We start from the raw sequence: 20,634 nt of genomic DNA on the forward strand, positions 1-20,634 counted from the left end.
GCCGCCCGGCAGTGAAGTCAAGCCGCTGCCTCTGTGGCCCAGGCACCAAGATGCCAATATTCCACTTTGTGCTGCAAGAGTTCAGCAGAAAAATGTAATAAACACCTTTTACCAAAGAAGGGACTTCACCCTGGAGCACTGCTGTTTTCAGTTCTGGTGAAGTTGCAGTCACAGGCTCAGGAAAGTAATTTCTCACTGTTTTAAAATTCACTAGAGAAAAAAAAGAGATCTGAGAAGTTTCGGTTCAGAGAGTTCTTAGTTTAATGCTTAACACAATGTTTTATTCCTCTTGTCATTTAGGTCCTTGTCACATACAGAGCAGATACTCTGTCACTGAAGTCTAAAGCTTCATTACCACCCTCACTCACACCAGGTTTGAGGGCTCTGGAAAATTCTTTAATGGGATTTAAATACAACTACTAGAATTAGGGTGTATTTTTGTTTGAAAACAGTAATTACATAACTTGGTTTCACAAGCCTTGAAAAAGGTATATAGAACTGTTTGTAGGGAATACATATTTACATCCATGTCAATGGAGATCACAGGGCTGAGAGAATTATTTACGTCTCTGAAATCCACCGAGAACCAGATGCACCGCCTTAGAAACCTGGGGGGGTCCATCTGTCACCTTTGCGTAAAGGCCAAGACACCTTTATTTACCTGTAACTTAAAGACATCAGCAGAGGATTCTCATCCTTGAGCTTCAACAAACAGAGCTACGCTTGACGGAGCACCTCCAACCCTTCTTCTCTCGGAAGGAGCAGTGACAGGCTGCCCACCACGCATTGCCTCCAGCCCACAGCTGCACGGGACACTATTTTGCAGCGTGTCAGCTCCCAAACAGGAGAGCAGAACAGTTGCTGACATGAAATTGGAAAAACAACTATTTTCTTCCCCATCTATGCCCATTCTCCTCATTTCTCTGCCTTTTCTAAAAAGATCCAAGCCTCTACCACCCCCCCCACCCTGCAAACCCCCAACCAACCAAAACCCAAACCCACACACAAACAAACTGACGTAATCGTTCTGAATTTAGAGATATCATTACCATGGCATTTTCATTCCTAGGGTGCAAGCAACGGCAGAGATGTCCCAGACCCCGGCGTGAGGGAACGCACGTACTACGTAGGTACCAGGCAAGACAGGAAGAAGCCACTGCTGGGTTTTCAGCCAACGCTGGAAGAAAATAACTCCCCAATGGCACCAGGCATCTGGAAGTTGTCTGCAGTATGCATGGACAAATTGTTTTCAGAATTGGACAAAATCAAGTAAGAAAAAAAATTTGAAATAATTAAAAAAAAAAAGCTCTGGAGACAATTAGAATAGAGGCAATAGATTTTGCATTACTGAAAGAATGAAGTCAGTTCATCCCTACAGACCAATTCCAACTCATGTTTTGCAACCATCTATTGAAAAGGCCATCTGGCTGCACCGTGGGCCCCGAACCAAACGTCTCCCATCTTTGGGTGTGCCAAACTGGATCCCGAAATTCTGGTTTTCTTCACACTGAAGATCTTTTCATAGGCTAGCTTCAAGGGTTACTTTCAGAAGTTTCTCATGGAAGCAGGAAGGTAAAAGGTCACCTATACGAGGGACTTTAAACATTTCTCCAGGAACGTTAATAGTTTGGGCAATTTTTGAGAGTGGATCAGATGCTAGTTAGCGCTCTGAACTCAGCCCGAGGAAATAACAACTGCAAATCACGGTGACTGATGTCATTTGAAAGCAAAGCTTCCTTTGGCGCAGAGGAGAGCATTTTTCCTGAGGGAATAAGGGGAAAAGGCCAAACGTGAAATGGAAAAACCCTACACCGACCACCAAAATGACAGGCCAATGTAGCAGGAGAGTCCGCGTGCAGGTGTCAAACAGAAACCCCCCATTTCAACACCTGAAATGTCAATTTGAAATTCCAGAGTGAAGCCTACAAGCGATACCCAGCACCCCCGCGACACAGCAATGAGCCCCTGACTGGGAAACGGCGAGAACAAGAGCTCGGCCGAAAACTGCTCGGGCAAACTCGGCATCTCCCCAGGCTCCGAGAAAGGAGACTGCACCGGAGCAAGAGTTCCCCTCACATAACAACACTGGATCACAACCACTCAAGCCATGATTTTTAAAATAAACAAAGCAAGCCAAGCCAAAGGCCGAGAGCTGAAGTAGCTCCGTGGAACTGGGGCAGTGCTGAGGGCGCCCAGGCACGCGTTCTCGGGCTCGGTTCAAAGCCAGAGGCAGCTCCCGATCGATGCCCAGGGAGGCATTCCCTTCCTCCTGCTCCTGCTGATCTAAACCCGAAGCAGTGGAAGACCTCCTGCTCCATTTCCATGTCAAAAACATTAAGCTGAAGAATTCAAAACTCAGCAGACAGTACTTTAAAAGCACTTTTTAAAGACAGTATTTAAAAAAAAAAAATAAAGTCCATAAGGCTCTTTTGTGAAGAGACAAACAAAGGAGTATTTTAATCAACACTTTCACACATTGAACGTTTCTCTAAAATGCCAAAATTTTAAAAGGAGAATCATGTCTCTGGCTGGATTTATTGCACCAGAAGAGTGGTCAAAGCTCCATCATCCTACGCATAGAAGAAACAGCCACAAAAGTGAGCAGACTGTGAATATTCAATATTGTCTAAACCAGGCACTCTTTGTCCCCAAATGCTATATTCAAATGTATATATTCAAGTGAGAATAAAATGTGTGGTACAGCTAAGATAATGAAACTGTAGTCTCAAGTGAAGATCTTTTCAGGAGATTATTTGCTTTTCTTTCTGACACATTTTAAACCAACACACCAGGAAACTGAGCACTGAAGTCAACTCCTTCCAACCCCACCAAAAGAGCCAAAAAAATTGAGTCCTTTGAAGGTGGGTATTTTCTGCTTTCCAACAAACAGGGTTTTTACAACAAATCCTTATGAGTTAGAGCAGATTTCACAAAGCTTTAAATTTCTGAGTGGGCTTCCGAACTGTCATTGCTGGTTATTATTAGTAGGCACAGAAATTCCCATTTTAATTAGAAACTTTATTTTGAAATACATTACACAGTTTACATGTGAAGTGCTTTCACTGTAAGGTATTTCGTAACATTGTGCTGAGCAAAATGCCTGACCAACTTCCTTGAAGCTCTTCCAGTTATGCTTTGTTTTCATTAAAACTATCTTACAGAACGAAGATGCAACTTAGGCATTTGTATTCTGAGCTAATCACTACGTTTACCTTAGGGAGAAAGTATATACTTAACTGTTCCAACTAACTACGTGTTTCAATAATGACATTAAGCATTTGGCATAAGACTGAAAGAAACCTGAGTCCTAATTAAACTTGTATTCACTAAAGATTTAAAAAAAAAAAAAAAAAAAATCAATCTTCATGATCAAACTACTTTTTTAATAAGGCACAGTCAGACAAGTATTTGTAAAGACTGGCTACCAATTCAGCTTTACCTGCACAGCCTTCCTGCTGGTCTGTCAAAAGTCATCTGAAAGGTGTTTTCCCTGTCTGCTGCTCAGACTTTTCAAGAACAAGGAAGAGCAAGAAGGCAACTAAAAGAACAGACATGCAAAGGAGTTTGGCATTTGGGATGGATTCTGAACATCTGCAAAGTAGTTCATTTTGTAAATGGAGCATTCACCTGTTTTAACTAAAACGGTGGCCAACTGTGGTAAGGAAAATGGAAGTGGTGCAAGCAGTGCCTGTTTGCAAAAGTTTATTCCTATTAAAATAACCAAGATGTCTGTCTTTCAGGTGACGACTTTGCATGCAGCAATTCCCACAGCTTTCAAAGATAATCTAAATTGAATTCTGAAATTCCCCTCTGCCTCTCAGAAAAGCTGAATGTACCAGGAGGTTGCTTGAGAGCAGGTGAAACATCAGGGAATGAAATCTCCATTTAGATAATGAGCCAGTGCTGCCATCCTACTTTGCATTTCTTATTAGAACAAAAGGAAGTCTTCAGGAATGATAACTCAAATAATTACACCATTATTTTGGCTGGAAGAAAGTTTGAGAACTCTTAAGATGTGATGATGTTTAAAGAACATGAAAAAATTCTACCCACAGTCAAAGAAAAAAAAAAAAAGAGAAACCTTACCTTCCCCTCCCAATTAAATCTTTGAGGAATAATTGCTTGAGCTAGCACTGTATGGCTTCTGTGGCCTATGAACACTTGATAAGATACTTGAAGAATTACCGTTTTCAAGCTACTGTTTGTTTTCAATTTTAAGTCATTTCAAACAAAAATACTGCATCTATTTCACTTCAATAATCAAACTGAGCATAAAAATCATTAAAAGTGTATTTCTGATACAAATTTGTATCACATACTAAAAGATACTATTTTGTAGATAATAGTAAAACAAAAAGAATTAGAATATACAAAAGGTTTTTAAAATTCTTTTGCACAGCTGAACTCATAGTGCAGATTTAAGATAAAAAAATTCGTAAATCAAGTAGTCATAACAAATGTTGAATATAAAATACATTCTAAAGTATTTTACAGAATGGCTGAATTATCAAGCATAAGAACTGAGGATAAAGGATGTTAATGACAAGCAGCCACATACAGAACACAAAGCAATAAGTTTAAATCAGACTATTTTGGTTTGTGTAGCCCTTTATTAGCAACTAAAATAGAAGATATCTGTTGTACATCATGGGTAGTAACTGACTATACTGGAGTTTTATTATATTCTAATACAGGATCATTTATAAATGCGTTGTTTCCTTTTTTTTCTTTTATTAAAAAGCTTCCACCCCTTTTTCTGTTTACAACTTGCAAAACTATCCTGAAAGCTGAGTACATGTGCACAGGTCTGCAAAGAGTGCAAATTTAGGATATGGTAAATGCTTTACATGTTGTATTTGTAAGGACTGTCTGCCACCATGCCTTCATAGCCATTACCTTTTCAGGAAAAAAAAAAAAAAAAAAAAATCAAAACAAACAAACAAACAAACAAACAAAAAATCACAAAATGTTTCAATACCAGCCTTCCTTCCATTGTCCTAAACAAGAAAGCATTTTTAAATGAGTTGAAACTAAGGAAGGACTACACCTACTAGAAAAGAAGAGAGTTCTATTAGTTTGAGGTTTCGGTATACCCAAAGACCAGGGACTGTATCTTTGTAAGGGCTAGGCTGGGACCCCGATTACAGAGTGTGTGCAGGTGCCATCCCTGAGCATTCAGCGGTTCAGTGGACCATAAGTGCTCCAGCCGCGTAACTCACTGAGCTGTCTTGCCAGTTTCGACACTGGCTTGACTGAGCGTAATTCAAAAACGAAAAGCTCATATTCATTCCATTCTTCTGGAGCTCGTTGATAGCCTGAAGAGAGGGAAAAAAAGCTGTTTAAAAAAGGTATCAGTGAAATTCTGACATCTAGATCTCGGTCCTCTCCTCTGCTCCCAGAGGCCCTTGCACCATCTCTCATAATAATATAAGCATCTCTGAGTAATTTGTGGACCTAACCCATTTCTGTGCCGTTTCATTCACTGACACTCCCTGCACTGCACTATGGACATCCATATAGTTCTATAAAGCAATACAAAACAACCTGTCAAAATAGATCCTTCAGAAACAATGCTTTCAGTTCCACAGGGAGTTTATACAGACACACAGATGTCACAGAAAAAATCCCCAACACTTTTTAGATTGCATTTCTTCCATTAAGGAAAAAGAATGTACCAAAATAATTTATTAAAGTGTGGTAACTGGCAAAAGTGAATAAGCAGAATTTAGCTCAGATTCACTGCAAAACTAATCATTATCTGAGGTTAGCAGTCGGGTATTTCTGCAGAGTTGTCATAGTACTGAATTTTGCTACATGCATCCCCAATATTGATATTGCTTATACAAACTTTTACAGGCTCCACTTTAAAAGCTTCCTCTGTATGTTCTCCATATAGACTACATTTCCACTGAATTACATTTTCCCTTTTATAAAGGTTAACCTGCTTCCTGTTTCAGAGCTGACTTACAGTAAAAATACAGTCAGATTCACTCAGGCAACATGACAAATCTGCAGCACTTCAGCAGTGCTGTAAAGCAGCTGTGACCCAATTTAGACAACCAAGTTAAGTCAGGTTTATGTCTGCACTGCATCGCCAGAGCAGAGTACGGTAACTAAAAAGTACCAGTTAACCTGAATTCTAATTGCCATTGATTTACGAGTTCATGGTGCACTGCACTAATACTTAGAGGCAAGCTCTCATCATATTTGCAAAACTCAAAAACGCTGCCAGACATCACAAGGCACTCACAACAGCTAGCTAATAGCAGTACAGGAGAAAATATATACATGTCTGTAAGTCCTGATTCAAAACAGTAAGTATGTACTTCTTCGGGGAGATGGATTTATTTGTTTGTTTATTTAGGGCCAAGTGAAAGTGAACGACTGTATTTCATTGAAATTCAAAAGGAACATGGTACCTCATCTCCCTTAGGGAAGTCGCCCTCAGCCCTTGTAAGAGCTTACATTTGTCTACATGCAAGACACAGAAATAGGAGACCAAACTGAGAACACTTGGAAAAATACATTAATTCAAGACTTGCCATTTTAGAACTAAGGAATACTCCAGCAATATTGTGTTTAAAAGAAATGTAAGCATTTTGCTAAAAGTTACATTTTTCAACAAATCAAAAATTACTTACGTTTAATAATACGCCAATAGGATGCCTTCCACATATTGTATTATGGTATTTCTTCAAGTAATTGCTAAAAGATACAGGATCTAGCTGCTCTATAATGCTCATACCCTGAAAAAGAATCGATAGCAATGATTACTTCACACATTCATAAGCAGGTGTTTATACTTCACCTATTTATGACAATGCAGAATACTCCAGGAGGAAAAAACCTCTACTTTGCATCAAGGGTATCAAGGGAACCTCAGCACGTGAGCTCTAGCTTGTAGTCATCTTGTTGCCATCCCTTGCCAAACTAAAAGTGCAGGAACTCTTCCAAAGCTGTCAATGATGCACAGATCTGTGAAGCTATCTTCGCAGATGCCAGTGAAACTCATGTTAAAAAAGCTCCTCCCGCAGACTAGCTCATCCCCGCTTCCAAGGGCGCCCTACTTCCATAGGATTTTGCACAGCAATAACCAGACAGATTTAGTAAAAGGGCAAAGCAGGAAGAAGTTTTGCCTCCGTCTCCTCTCCCTGGTAACAGAGCTCAGGGCTGAGCACTTGCCTGGGACTTCTGGATGTCCAAACACCCTAGACAAATCCTCAACATACACACATGCAATTCAAGCACGTAGCAAGTGTAATTTATCCTAGACACATCAGGCATGCAAGGCAGTTGATCTGGGAACAGGCTGGCCATCTGCTCAGAGCATAAAAAGCAGATCCAGAACATCTCTAAAGCACTAGAAAGTTGGTGCACGACAAACATAAGAGCCAGGAGACGATGCTTCCACTTTACACGAGACAGTGACATATATACATCCTTTTCTCCATCCACAGTGAGATCCATGATCCCATGGAGTCATACTATGAAAACCAGCACACGTATGGAAAACAACACCTTCCACATATACAACCATTTGCATTGTTAAAAGCAAAAAGAATCCTACAACTCTAGATACAGCCTACTCTTACCCCCTCCCACAGAGCAGATCAAATACAAAGTAAAGTAGTTTAAAGCAAGTCTAAACCAATTATTGTCTGGGTTTTATCACGGCTCTGCTATTTTGCCTGCATTAGACTCCATCCTCTTGTGTTTTTCCTTCCTCTGAAAACAATTAATTCCCTTCAACCAGGTAATCGAGCTCCAGACACTCCCTAAGTCAGTAAGACACATAGCTGTGCTCCTAACGTGTAGCTGATGAAACAGGAAGGTTTTCCTTAGACGCTGGAAAAAACCCATACACTCTGCATGGACACAATGGGAGTTTGGTATCAGCAAGAGAGTAATTTCTCCTCAGGTTTCTGCAATTGTCTCAGAAAATGCGGGTGATAAAAGGAGAAATCCCGATGCAGGAAGCAGTCAGCCTGTCTGAAACCTCCACCTCAAGAGTGAAACCTCTTGAACACTCCGCAAGGGCGTTGGCTGATCGGGCAGATATGCCAGTTAACCAGACTGGATCACAGCTTACAACACCGGAGCTGGAGATTCCCAGGAGAGTCAGGGAGGATTAGGAAACAGCAACCATAACCACCACCTTTGCGTACTTTTAATTAAAAACAGACATAAGATGAATTCACAGAGATAAATTTTATGGAAAAATAAAACCAAACTATGTTGACCAATTGCTGGCAAGAGCTCAGTTCTTCCAGGGTCATGGAGAGGGTGTTTGGACCCCTGGCCGGTGATTGCAACTGTTACTCACTCCAGATCTACAGAACCTAAATGAGTGCCAAAACAATAAAGGCAGCTGCTCTCTAACTAGCAGTGATCACATCGATACCATTGCATTTCCAAAGTTTAAGCAGTGTGTCTTTGAACCATCCACTTACTTGTAAACTGTACATGTCAATACACAGCTAAAGAAAGCAGAAGCAGACTTAACTATATACTCAAGTGAAACTAAACATGCATAAGGCACTTACTCAGATTCTGAAGAGCTCCTAAGAATTATTTTATCCATTTGTAAACCTTTTCATGACTTTTCAAAAAATGAAAATGGCTGCTCAGTTGAGAGACTCATTTTACAGCTGTAAGTCCCTGGAACATACTGGGCAGAGGCATTTGAGCATTTGTCTCACATGAACGGACATGGATTTATCAGAATGCCTAGGAAACTTGTTTCAACACACAGTTCGGCACTGCAAAACATTTAGAGCTATGCAGTTCATCCCAGCAAATACTAACAGAGCTCCATACATCACAGATTGGAAAAAATCCATAGGAAACACATATCCTATAAGCATTGAGCTGTACTGAACTTTTCAGTCTTTCGGATTTGAAAATCGTTGTGGCAGAGGAGCAAAGACTACCAAGCTTGTTTCTCAATCTAAAATAGTGTTGAACAAAACAAATGTTTTTGTCAGGTTGTGTTTTATTTTGCTAAAAAGCAGAAGTACGGAGCTAATACTTTTCAGTATTCAGAATAACTCAGCCAAGCATGGTTTAGAAAAAGATTCAAAATACATGACAAAACCCACATGATAAAAATGCAAAGCATCAAACAGTTTTGCAGTTTATCACACGGTTATTATGGCACCACACAGGAATTCTGTATCTCAACCAGACACGATAAATGGCATCAACAATATCCTAGCACAGTATGCTTAATATGATTAAAAGCAGTTACATTCTTAAATATAATCACCTACACTATCAAGTATCTACAAGCTCACCAAAAAAACAAACAAACAAAAACCATCAAAGCAAAACCCAAACCAAAACCAACCCACAAGCTTATTCTATACTATACTCCAAAAACCCTTTGGCTAGTCAAGATCAAGTTTGCAATCAGTTACTTCAGCTGCTCCTTCACACTTAGAAAAATATAAACTAGTAGCACAGTTATGGAAGGAGCCACAAACTTGGTCTTAGCACTAGCCATTCCAACTGTCTTTGCATGGACGAGTCGCTCGGACTGGAAGATAGCCAAGAGGAACACTACTGGCCGGGCCCAGAGAGAGCAGGGAGTCCTGGTCTTGCACTGTCACTGAACCACGGACTGGTGGGGGCTGGCAGGGCCCTCTGGAGATCCCCCAGTCCAACCCCTGCCAAAGCAGGGTCACCTACAGCAGCTGCACAGGGTCACGTCCAGGTGGGTTTTGACTATCTCCAGAGAAGGAGACCCCAAAGCCTCTCTGGGCAGCCTGTGCCAGGGCTCGGCCCCCCTCACCGGCTCCTGTTCAGGTGGAACTGCCTGAGTTTCGGTCTGTGCCCGTTGCCCCTTAACCTGTCGCTGGGCACCGCTGACAAGAGTCTGGCCCCATCCCCTTGACACCCCCCTTAAGGGATTTATAAGCATCGATGAGATCCCCTCTCAGTCTGCTCTTCTCCCGGCTGGGCAGACCCAGTGCCCTCAGCCTTTCCTCATCAGGGAGATGCTCCAGTCCCCTCACCATCATTGTTGCCCTCCGCTGCACTCTCCAGTAGTTCCTTGTCTCTCTTGAACTGGGGAGCCCAGAGCTGGACCCAGCACTCCAGGTGTGGCCTCCCCGGGGCAGAGCAGAGCGGGAGGAGAACCTCCCTTGACCCGCTGCCCACACCTAACTACTCCCAAGTGAAGAAGCCTTCCCGAGCTGGAGCCCTGTGGAAGGTTCTGGCACACAGGAGCGGCACTGCCGAAGTCACCAGAATTCAGCATTCCTTACAGCCGCCCGGGCTGCGCACGGCTCCTGCACAACCAGCGCTGGCTGTTCCGGCACAGCTCTCCTCACAGCCTGCCTCGGCGTTCAGGGCAACAGAACCTCCTATGGACTCCAGCGAGGCGTAACGTCCCACATACAGATATGGAATGAGCAATCTGGCAGTGACGACTGAAGCGAGCAGTCCGTGTTTTCTGGCTAGTTATAATCAAAAACCAATTACTCTTCAATGATGTTTTACAGATCACTCCCTCACTTTCATTTGAAAAGACGGTAGGTATCAGGTTATGATTATACAAATAAATTAGTGCGCATGGGCTGCTCAGTTTTAACTCCTCATTTGAGGAGTGGTCCCTGAGGTACCCCAATTCACCACAGGTCTGTTTACTCCTTTCACCGTCCCTTCACAAGGTGCACCGTGGAACCCCAGGTAACACCGCTCACACAAAGAGCTACCTCCGAGAAACCATGGTCTGCGCAGCAATATTTACTACTCTCTATTTTTTCTCTATGCTGGAGTCTAAGGGCTCTAACTTAAAATCATGGCAAATAAAATTTCTCACCGAAGTTACCAGGTTAGTAAATCTTCAATGCCCAAAGCGTTTAGCGTTGCTTACGCACGAGCCAGGAAAATCATCGTGCATCTGTACTTAAGGTCCAGACTAAATAAGGAAGAGACCATCGTCCTCCCACAAGGCCGTTTCTAAGGAAAAGTAATTTCATCTTAACCCAGAATATCTTCCTGCTTACACAACGCTCAGCTGACTGCTTAATAAAATAAAATTATTGGGCCAGTAATAGCAGAGGTTAAAACCTCTGATGGTTTTAGTACAGTTTTGTCTCTATCTTAATGCTATTTTCTCTGTGGAGAGGCCTACTGCTTACAACAATACAAATCTCTTTAGCACGCCAAATGACATTAAAAAATTCAATACTTATCTAAGGAAACAAGAAGTAGCTGAGTGGGGCATATAAAATTAAATAAACTCCTTCCAAAAGCTGGAGAAATGTAACAGGGAGATCTTTGTGGCATTGTGGATAGCGTCCCAAGTGTACCCACAATACTGCTAAAAAGAAATTTCTGAAATTCACCAAAAGCAAAACCTACTCTGTTACAGACTTTGAATACAGTCATGCGGTCCCGTAGAGCACGATATAAACAGGCAAAAAATAACCACAGTATACTGCTACGCAGCACATTTAGTTTCCCAGTTAAAATTGAAAAAGTATTTTCATAGTTATTAAACAGCAGACATCATTTTCAGTGTTATCAAAAATGTCGTTTCCTTTTGGCTGAATAACTACCAAAAGAAAGAGTTGGTACAGCAGTGTATTCGCTAAAAGTAATTAAATGCCCAAGCCCAGTCTCTACACGCTTTCACCACAGGACCCAACAAGGGGAAACGAACGTTTCCCAATGCACCTTAGCGTGCTCGCCTGCAAGAACACTCACAGCTGCAAACCCTGGGACTCGGCAGAAAAACACTTGTCTTTATAGAGAAACCTCTCAACTGACAACAAGAATTATTAAAAATGGGATAAATAGAATGAAGGCGAATTATTTACTGTTTCCATTCCAGCAATGAGTAGTGGAAAAAACAAAGAGGTTAATACGGATACACAAAGCAAAGAGCTCCAGAGATCTCTACAGCAGATAGGATTTATTCCTTCAAGACAAGGAAAAAAATCAACATGCCCTGAACAACAACAGTTCCCTCTTCTGACAGATTTTACAGAAGTTACATAAATGATCCAAACAGTTTTAAAACAAATTTTAAGGTTACGTATTTCCGGAAGAAGGAATTCTATTCTGTGCCTTAAGAATAGTCTTGAACATTAACACATTTTTTTCATTTAAAAAGAAAACCTTGGCTCCTGTGACTGCAAAGAAAGTGCGACATAATTGGCATCACGATCTTTAGATATTTAGCATTCCTTATGGCCGTTTGCCAGACCCAAAACGAAGTGTGGTCTACCGCTTTTCCCCACCACCGACCGCAGAGTCAGGGGCAGCAGGAAGACTACTCCCAAGGAAATGGTGACTTTTGTTTTCCTGACCAGCGCGATCCCCTACAGCCTTTCCTCCTCAAAACGCATGCTGCTGAAACCATTAGCATAATCACAACGCTGTTTCGATACGCAGGCTTCATAGCTATCAAGCCTGAACTACCACAATACTCTATTCATAATTCTTATGGCTTCTCGAGAACATAAGAGGTTATGTGGACAGGAATTACATTCCACTACGGCATTTTAGGTACGTGAACATGCATTTACTCTCATAAATTATGCTTACTAGATTATACCCGCAATATACTGCGCGCAGTCAGTAAATCGGAGGATACTAGCCAAGAACAACAGCTGAGTTCTTATTGTGGTAAACAAAGGAAAAGTATACATTCAATAAAACAGCTAGTCTACAATATTTTGTTAGAGAAATTTCTAAAGTGTTCAAAGAAATGTAATGTACAGGAGAAATCTGTTAGTTAGTTCCACCAAATCTGAAAACTTACCATTTTATCTAGGTGCTCAATGGATCTATAAATTTCTCCTTGGGATTCATCATAGTAACTGTAACGGAACCTCTGACCTTGAAACAAAAATCATGTATAAAATAAAAAAGGGAAAAATCGTAGCTAAAACACTCCCTAGTACTTACTAAATAATTGAAACTATAATATTTGTAAAGTTGTAATCTTCATTTATTTTATACTTTTATAGCTCCACTGAGGAAATTCTAGGGCAATCGTCAAAGTAGCAGCCCAGAAGCGAAGTAAAAAATACATGACGGGCAGCTATATTCCTAAAGAAAAGCCTACTATGTAGAACTGACACTGCAGTATCACTTATTAATTGCCTGTTATTGCCTTGGAATCCAATTCCATAAATTAAAAAAGCAAAGCAACATTTCATTTCGCTACCCCTCTTGACAAAGTCAACCCTGGAGTCAGGCTACTTCTGCTTGCACAACAATACCCACAGTAAATGAAGGTTAAAAGAAAAAGTTCATGAACATTCAATGAACAGTTCTAGATGGTTCATTAGCCACAGCAGAACCCAGGTCATTCTTACATACCTCCACCTAGTCAACAATTCAAAGATGAGTAAAATATGCACTTAATTACATAACTTGACCAAAGATGACAATGAAAAAAAGGGAAGAAGGTCTGTTGTGTAACATAAAACGTATCTTTCTGAAGCAGCCCCTTTCCCAGCTATTATCACACTTAAAAGAAAAATAAAGTGTTAAAGCAGGACAGAAGTCAAGGCTTCTGGAGTCTTTAGAGCTCTGCCACCAAGACGAACTGGGATAGCTCTGGTGAATTGGCATAAATACTCCCTTTGCTATCTTACCCAGCAGTAAAACGTACAAAACTTATTTCCGTCAGAGGGACGTTGCCATGTCCAGTGAATTTTTAGCTAATCAGTTTTGCAAGTTGCTTTGAGGTGCTTAAAAGAAGAGTAAAAAGAGCAAGAAACTCCAGAGACTTATTTCATTGCGACAGTAAAGAGATGCACATAAACCCACACACCTTCACCACATATTTCCTCCACTACGCTGAGAACACATTACCACATTAATATTTTTCATCTGTTGTTCCAGATTAGAAAAAGAAAAATCCTTTTTTAGCTTTACAAAGGCATTTACGTTTCAAAGATACATTTACCAGAAGTTAAAATGTTGAATAAAATACATTATTTGAAAAATCACTACACAATACTCATCATACTGTTATAATGAAGAGATGTGAAACTTACCCCAATGGCAAAAGTCAGAAGAAACCACAAAGAGGTTACTAGGATCAGCTAGGTATTTACTGAAGAGTTTTCCAAATTCCTGCTCTTTTGACTCACTCAGTGCTCCGACCAACACAGGAATAATAGTAAACTCATCCTTATGGCTTATAAGCAAAAGAAAAGAGGTTGTAATTCAAGTAACATCTGAAGTTTTTTCAGGGCTTGCTAACTGAAATTGCAGAACGTTTTAAAAGGGCACTATTGAATCGAAGGTACAGTTAATTTGGTAAGGTCATATTAGCAAGTTGTTTCTGAACCTGAAACCGCTTCACTTTCAGAAAAGAAATCCCCCCAAAACAGTATTTGTGTTTGCTGCAAAGTGAAAACACCAGGCAAATTTAAAAAAAAAAAAAAAAACAAAAGAAAAAAGACACACAATGAAACCGACAATAAAGTAAGAATGAAATTCTCCCTGTATAGATGCTGCACAAACGTTGGGTAATTTTCCAACGTAAATGAAAATGCTCAAGATAGCACCCAGATGTATGCTGATACTCCAGGGAAAATTACAAACACTACGGAAGAAAAGTTAAAAAAAAAAAAAAAAAAAAAGCTACTCTCATGGCCTGCTCACCATAAATTGACAAAAATTATCACTTTTACAGAAAAATTATTCAAAGTACTCATCTGAAACAGCAGGTGTAAACAGAACCCTGAATTCAAAATCAGTATTAAGGATCCAAACAAATTTAAAATCCCGCAGAGAACCGTTAATAGTATTTTAACTTCTTTCAGAGGTGTCTTGTGAAAATTTTAAAAAAAAAAAAAAAAAAAAGAAGCTCTTGAGAAAGATTTATGAAAGCATGTCTAATACTAACTTGACTCAGTCAATATAAACATACCAACTTGTTTATAAGGGGTGTTCCAATTTCATCATTTAGGCGTTTGCTCTGCTCACAGTTTCTATCACAGCAACTAATCCTAGTCTCGGACCCTCTCCTCCCCAAAACGGTTATTGAGGGGTGGGGGAGCGCGAGCATTATACACCGTATAGGGTATTATATACCATAAAGGGTAGTATTACTTCCTGCTGCACTTCACAGGGAGTCCAAACATTTAATGCACATCATGCTCGTTCTTGTAGTAGTAGTAATGAGCCCTAGTACCTTTCCATGGCTTTAGCAGTATAAGGCAAATGCATTTCAATACTGTGTTCGTCTTCATCTGTCTGTAGGGACATACGCTCAAACATTCCAGTCTTCCACAATTCTCCATAAACTGAAATGAATTAAAGATTAATTTTTACTACTTTTTTTGTTAAACACTGTAAAGCAAGCTACAGTGCATCTTTATCAGAACAAGCCCCCTATAACAAATTACTTGCCTCCAAGGGCTGTCACCATAAACTGCTTGTTTTTAAATAAATTCAGGATTAAAATTTATGTTCAAGTCATTAAGATACAAACATAACTGATTCTGTTTACAAAATAAGTGTGTTAAATCTGTGACCTTGTTAGTGTATTGAGAAAAATTTTGTATCATAACTGAAAACCTAAGTAACACAAATAAAACACATTTGACAATATGCATGCATTTGCCCAGTCACTGAATTCTGATTTTCACAAACTACACCATCAAATGTTTAAAAAAAAAAAAAAAAAAAAGAAATTGCTGATCAGTTAAGCTATTGTGGATGTGTTACTATTTAACATAATTTATTATTAACTGAATCATGAAATCTAGAGACAGCGAAAACTGATCAAGTAATCCACATTTGTAAGTTATCTTTTCTACTCTCAAGTGCATTTGGTGGTACGCAGAGTCATCTCTACGTTTTGAAAACTCTCCCCTGGCTGCAGAATTCGATGTGGGGCTGTGCCTCCTTCTCCACTCCATAAAGGAGTTCTACAGAAACCAAAACATTTGTTACCCAAGGAATTTCTGCAGGCACTATGTAGAAAGCCTGAACTGGCTTGCTTGATCCCACTCATGATGAAATAGCAATACCTCTGTGCTAATGAGCCCTTCTGAAAAAGACACTGCATTGTTTAGGTATACCTCAGAACACATCCAAGTCAAAATATCAAGTTTGTCTTCATCGCACCTTCCAGCTTAGTCTGAAAGACTGGTATTTCACAGACTAATAGTTTTTAAGTTCTGTAGGTACTCTGCCAGTTTAAAAAAAAAGTTACATGCAATAATGCATCCAAACAGAAGCAGCTATCTGTTCCTCTATTATTCTTCCACTAGAAATAAACTCAAACCAACTAAAGCACTATCTTCTTTTTGCAGACAAAATACTTCACAGAATAATGGAAGAGGTCTGTAGTGGGATATTCTTCAAATGTAACACCTTTTAATTTTGAGATCCCTTTTAAAGATCACTGTCAAGAGGCACACGCTTATAATGGAAATGATAAACAAAGATTGAGAATTCTTTACTTGCAGGAGCAAGAGAGACAGTAAGGTTATAATATAGCAATGCCTGCAACCACCAGGCTCTTTCAGAAGTTCGCTTTCATTGCGGTAAAAACCAGATTTATACATGTATGCCGCTTAAAAGCAGTGCAGTGCCCAACAAGAAGAGAGTCCTCAACGCTGCAGTACCACAGTTAACACCCAAGCCTCAGCAACCTTCAAGATGTAAGCTTTATCATGCACTTACTCTTTTGGTCAATTCGGAGATCATACAGAGGCGTTCTATAAATGTCCACACTGGAAAGTGCACATCGGGAAAGGGGCACGTGATGGGAAGGCCCAAGAATGAAAATTTTTCGGCTACAACAATTAACACAAAAGCCCACAATTTAGACAACTGCAATTGTACAGAGACTTGGTTTAGAGTAACGAGTTTAATAAAAACGGTACAAAGCGATACTTTCCGGTGGTTACTAATCGAGTTTGACTCTGCTGCGTGTAAGACCACAGATGAACCCATGGCCCAGTAGCTCAGAAGTGATCATGAGATCAGTTCAATCGTGCTTCCCGTAGCCTTAAACCTTTTAGGCAGGTTATATATCAGAGGGCACTCATCAGCTAGAAATCTCTCTGACTGGACTCATTTGGAGGCTGAATGATGTGTTACAGCCCCTTGGAACAGATTTTTGGATTCTCTCCTTGGACCAACACAACCTTCAGTTCAACAACTCCAGGTATATGCCCTCAAATGAGGGCTATGGATTCATCATCTATTCAGAGCTGTTCACTTATTTACTTGATTACCCTTACTTCAGATTTCACCAAGTTCAAATTTAAGTCATTCTCAAATGCTGTTTTTATCCAGCTGTTGCATCAACAACAGGGACTTGGACCTGCACATTCGGAGCTTTAGCTGATACTACAAGCTTTCACACCTCATCACGATGTTATTTCATCAAGTCTTCACTTCCTGGCTCTTGATTAGATGTTAAGTGTCTCCTGCCACAAGACTTAAAGAAAAGAAAAACAACCAAACAAACCTATAGGAAATTCAGCTTTTCAGATTCAGGATCATACCATCTTGTTTCTGGCACTGAACTAAAGGGGTAGGAGACATGCAAAGATTTTTTTTTTTTCCCCCCTTACATGGAGTGCTATAGCAACCTATACTAAAATACTAAAACTTTTTACAGAGCTCATAAAAACAAAATATCCAAACATGCAACAATTCAGCTGAAAGATGAATTCTAAACATCCTATATGGTCAAATAGCAAATGATCCAGAAAGTTCAATCAACTCCATGATGCTGAACCTGGGGAATGTACCTGGTTCTAGAAATTTTAGAGAAACTAGTTATCTTCACTTTTACAATAGTTTAGAAAGAATCAAAACCACTGTCTTTGGAGAGCATTACAACATGTTATCTCATAAGCAACTGACAGACATAACTAGTTCTTATATTAACATTGCAAAATACATACTTTGAGTAAACACTGGACATGTTTTAAATTTTTGTCATTTAAAAAAACATTGCAGTCAGCAGAACACATAAGAACTATATTCCTTTAACCTAGAATAACTGGATTCATACTTTCAGAAGCAGGCACAGGCTACAGTACTGTGTTGGTTTAGGTTTTGTTTTAATTTTTCTTTTTTTAAACTGTCCTGCTGTTAGAAACACAAGTCCATTTAAAATTATTACAAGTAACTTTCACTGACTTCAAATATTATATACACACACTGGTCACTTTCTCCACAGCAGAAGAGAATCCTGGTAACGTTCAGCCCATAATCCTGCACTGAAAAACCAATGCAGAATCATGATCAAATATTTTAACATACCTAAAAACCAAACCAAACCTCCCAACAAAAACAAGACAAAAAAATAAACAAAGACACCCTGTTACCAGTAAAAAACAACTTAGCTTGGGCTTTTATAAAAGCAGTGGAATGTCAAGCAATAAAGTAAATTAAACGTTATTACCTGCAAAAAGAACACCTTTAATCCCTCCCTTCTAAAAAGTTAGTTACCAATGATTTTTGAAAATACTGCTTTTTCCGAAATTTTCAATTTCAACAGTACTACATTATTTTTTCCTTCTGTAACATCCAAAAGATTTGAACATTTGTGATGCTAAAACTTCTAGAAGGGATGCACAAAAGACTAAAAAGAGTACAAAATTAAAATTTGAGTACTTCAAGGTGTAAGAATGTAAAAAGAACATCTCCAGAGAACTACAATGACATTGTCTTACACTTTGTAAAGAAAAACTTCAATACTTACGTAATATTAGGATCCACTTGTTTGTAAGCATGGGCTGCACAGGATCCACAATAGGTATATCCTGCATGGCTGCAAATCAAGGTGTACAAAATGCTAAATATTGTTTAACATCTTAATTATGTTGATATTGCTATTAAATGTTAACATCTTAAATATTATTTGTCCCCAATGAGCTAGAAATAATAAGAGTGATCCAAAAATCAACTCCTGAAAGCGCTGGAGAGCACCGTTGCAGTACTGAATGTACAAGAGATGCATTTCTTGAAGAACTATCATTGACCATTTACTTGAAAGTTGGTAAGGAAGCCTCCAGATCAAAGCACCTTTCGTTACTTGTCAAAGACACTAGCAGGCAGACCACACAACCACGTATCATCAGAAGCTCATGATAATGCTAAGAGTGCAGCCAGCGGACAAGGGAATAGCAAGCTGCTGGAGAAAGCTCTTCGAACCACGTGCCAGTAACTGAATAGGATGACAGTAGAGGGGTCTGGCAAAGAGAGAACTACACGTTACAGCAGATAAAGAGAGAATAAAAATGCTCCGTCATTGAAGAAGAATACCTCAGGACTAGAACGAATGGGCAGAAGGAAAGGAGTGGAACACAGCATGGTAGCTTTTACCGCAGAGAATGGGATACACGCTTTATCATTTCCTATCCCTGTCTTGACCTGCGTTCCTGTGTGCACTCCAAGAACATTCAGTTATTCTGACTACTTGTTTCAAACATCACATCCAGATCTTAAGACCCATTTCCTTCAAGACTGTTAAAACCAGGAGAAGATTCAGTTTACACTGCTAAAAGCATTAATTCCAGAGAAGGTTCATTCCCCAGGGTCCCAGGCCAAGTGACGGAGAAGAGCTCATGGTCACTCAGCAGCACATCCTCAGCAGAAGGCCGTGCCCACATTGCACAGCACTTGGACCACATCACCTCTGGAGCTCATCTGGAGCGCCTGTGGCCCTAGGTCAATAGTTAGCATTTATTTCGAGTCAAGTACGTACAATGACACAACGACAATTTTCCAGATGGTCTTTTTATACAATGATACATGCTGCAAGCCCTGGGACGTACAGGATGTTTGAAGATAAAAGTTCCCCATTGACAGCACTGGAGGATTTTATATTTATTTATACGTGTGTATGCTCACATCCATGTATGTTCATCCACAGAGTGCTACCTGGAGCAAGTTATCCTCAAAATTACCTTGGGGTTTTACTTCAGTGTCACTTACCTCACTCATTCTAAAGAGCTCAGAAAGATGCTAATCTACATGCTAAGGGGATAAACAGGAGCCCGAGACCTAGTGAACCAGCAAGGTATGTTATCTGACAACGTCAAAAGGGCCTTCTGAAAGGTTCCCTCTGCTACAGCCTTCTTCAGTCTTTCACAAAAATACTATTAGCCATATCCCACTTTACAGGTGAGTAAACAAAGCCACAGTTAACGAAAAAATTCAGTGAGAGCATGGGAAGAGCTCCAGCAATTCTGGAAAAAGAACCCCAGTTACTTAATCTGCAGCTGAATGGCCTCTTCCCTGACATTCCTGCAAGAAAGACTAAGGTAAATTTGGGACAATTCCTTCTGCACATTCAATAGTATTATGGAATACTTCAAACATTATGTCGATGCTGTGTTAGCACAGGAAAAAAAATCATATTTAATGTGCTTCTTCTAGTGTTTCCTTCCAACTCATAATAAATTGGAATGACCAACATACTTTCCTTATTATATGTCTTGACTGTCTTCAGGAAATTGAATTCTACCTAAATAGTTTAGATGATCCCTATTTCTGCTGTGGACAAAACAACCCAAACAAAACCAAACTAAAATAACAAAAAGTAAACCATTTTGGATAGCTGAATAGTGTTTCATTACTTTTTGTTTTAAGCTTTGCTAAGTTTTGATTTGTGGAGAGATGCTGGAGTTTTTT

General features: G+C 39.8%; 1 protein-coding gene across 1 annotated transcript; it reads right to left on the minus strand.

Annotated features, from left to right (window-relative positions):
* Positions 1-5,183: 5,183 nt before the first annotated feature.
* Positions 5,184-18,767, minus strand: MEMO1 (mediator of cell motility 1). The gene is made up of 6 exons (XM_009707518.1): positions 18,701-18,767; positions 16,663-16,775; positions 15,164-15,275; positions 12,773-12,849; positions 6,642-6,746; positions 5,184-5,315 (listed from the first exon to the last, which is right to left on the minus strand). Exons 1-6 carry the CDS (start codon positions 18,765-18,767, stop codon positions 5,184-5,186), a joined length of 606 nt encoding a protein of 201 aa, XP_009705820.1.
* Between the last annotated feature and the right edge of the window lie 1,867 nt (positions 18,768-20,634).

The sequence above is a fragment of the Cariama cristata genome, unplaced genomic scaffold, assembly GCF_000690535.1.
Source record: "Cariama cristata isolate BGI_N322 unplaced genomic scaffold, ASM69053v1 scaffold14269, whole genome shotgun sequence".
Lineage (NCBI taxonomy): Eukaryota > Metazoa > Chordata > Aves > Cariamiformes > Cariamidae > Cariama > Cariama cristata.

Bases quoted from the DNA above. Each gene is read 5' to 3' on its own strand.
- MEMO1 (XM_009707518.1), bottom strand. From the start codon at position 18,767: ATGCAGGATATACCTATTGTGGATCCTGTGCAGCCCATGCTTACAAAC. The intron at 16,776-18,700 runs GTAAGTATTGAA...TAATTGTTGTAG, and splicing joins CAAGTGGATCCTAATATTAC to CCGAAAAATTTTCATTCTTG. The intron at 5,316-6,641 runs GTAAGTAATTTT...CCCTCTCTTCAG, and splicing joins CTATTGGCGTATTATTAAAC to GCTATCAACGAGCTCCAGAA.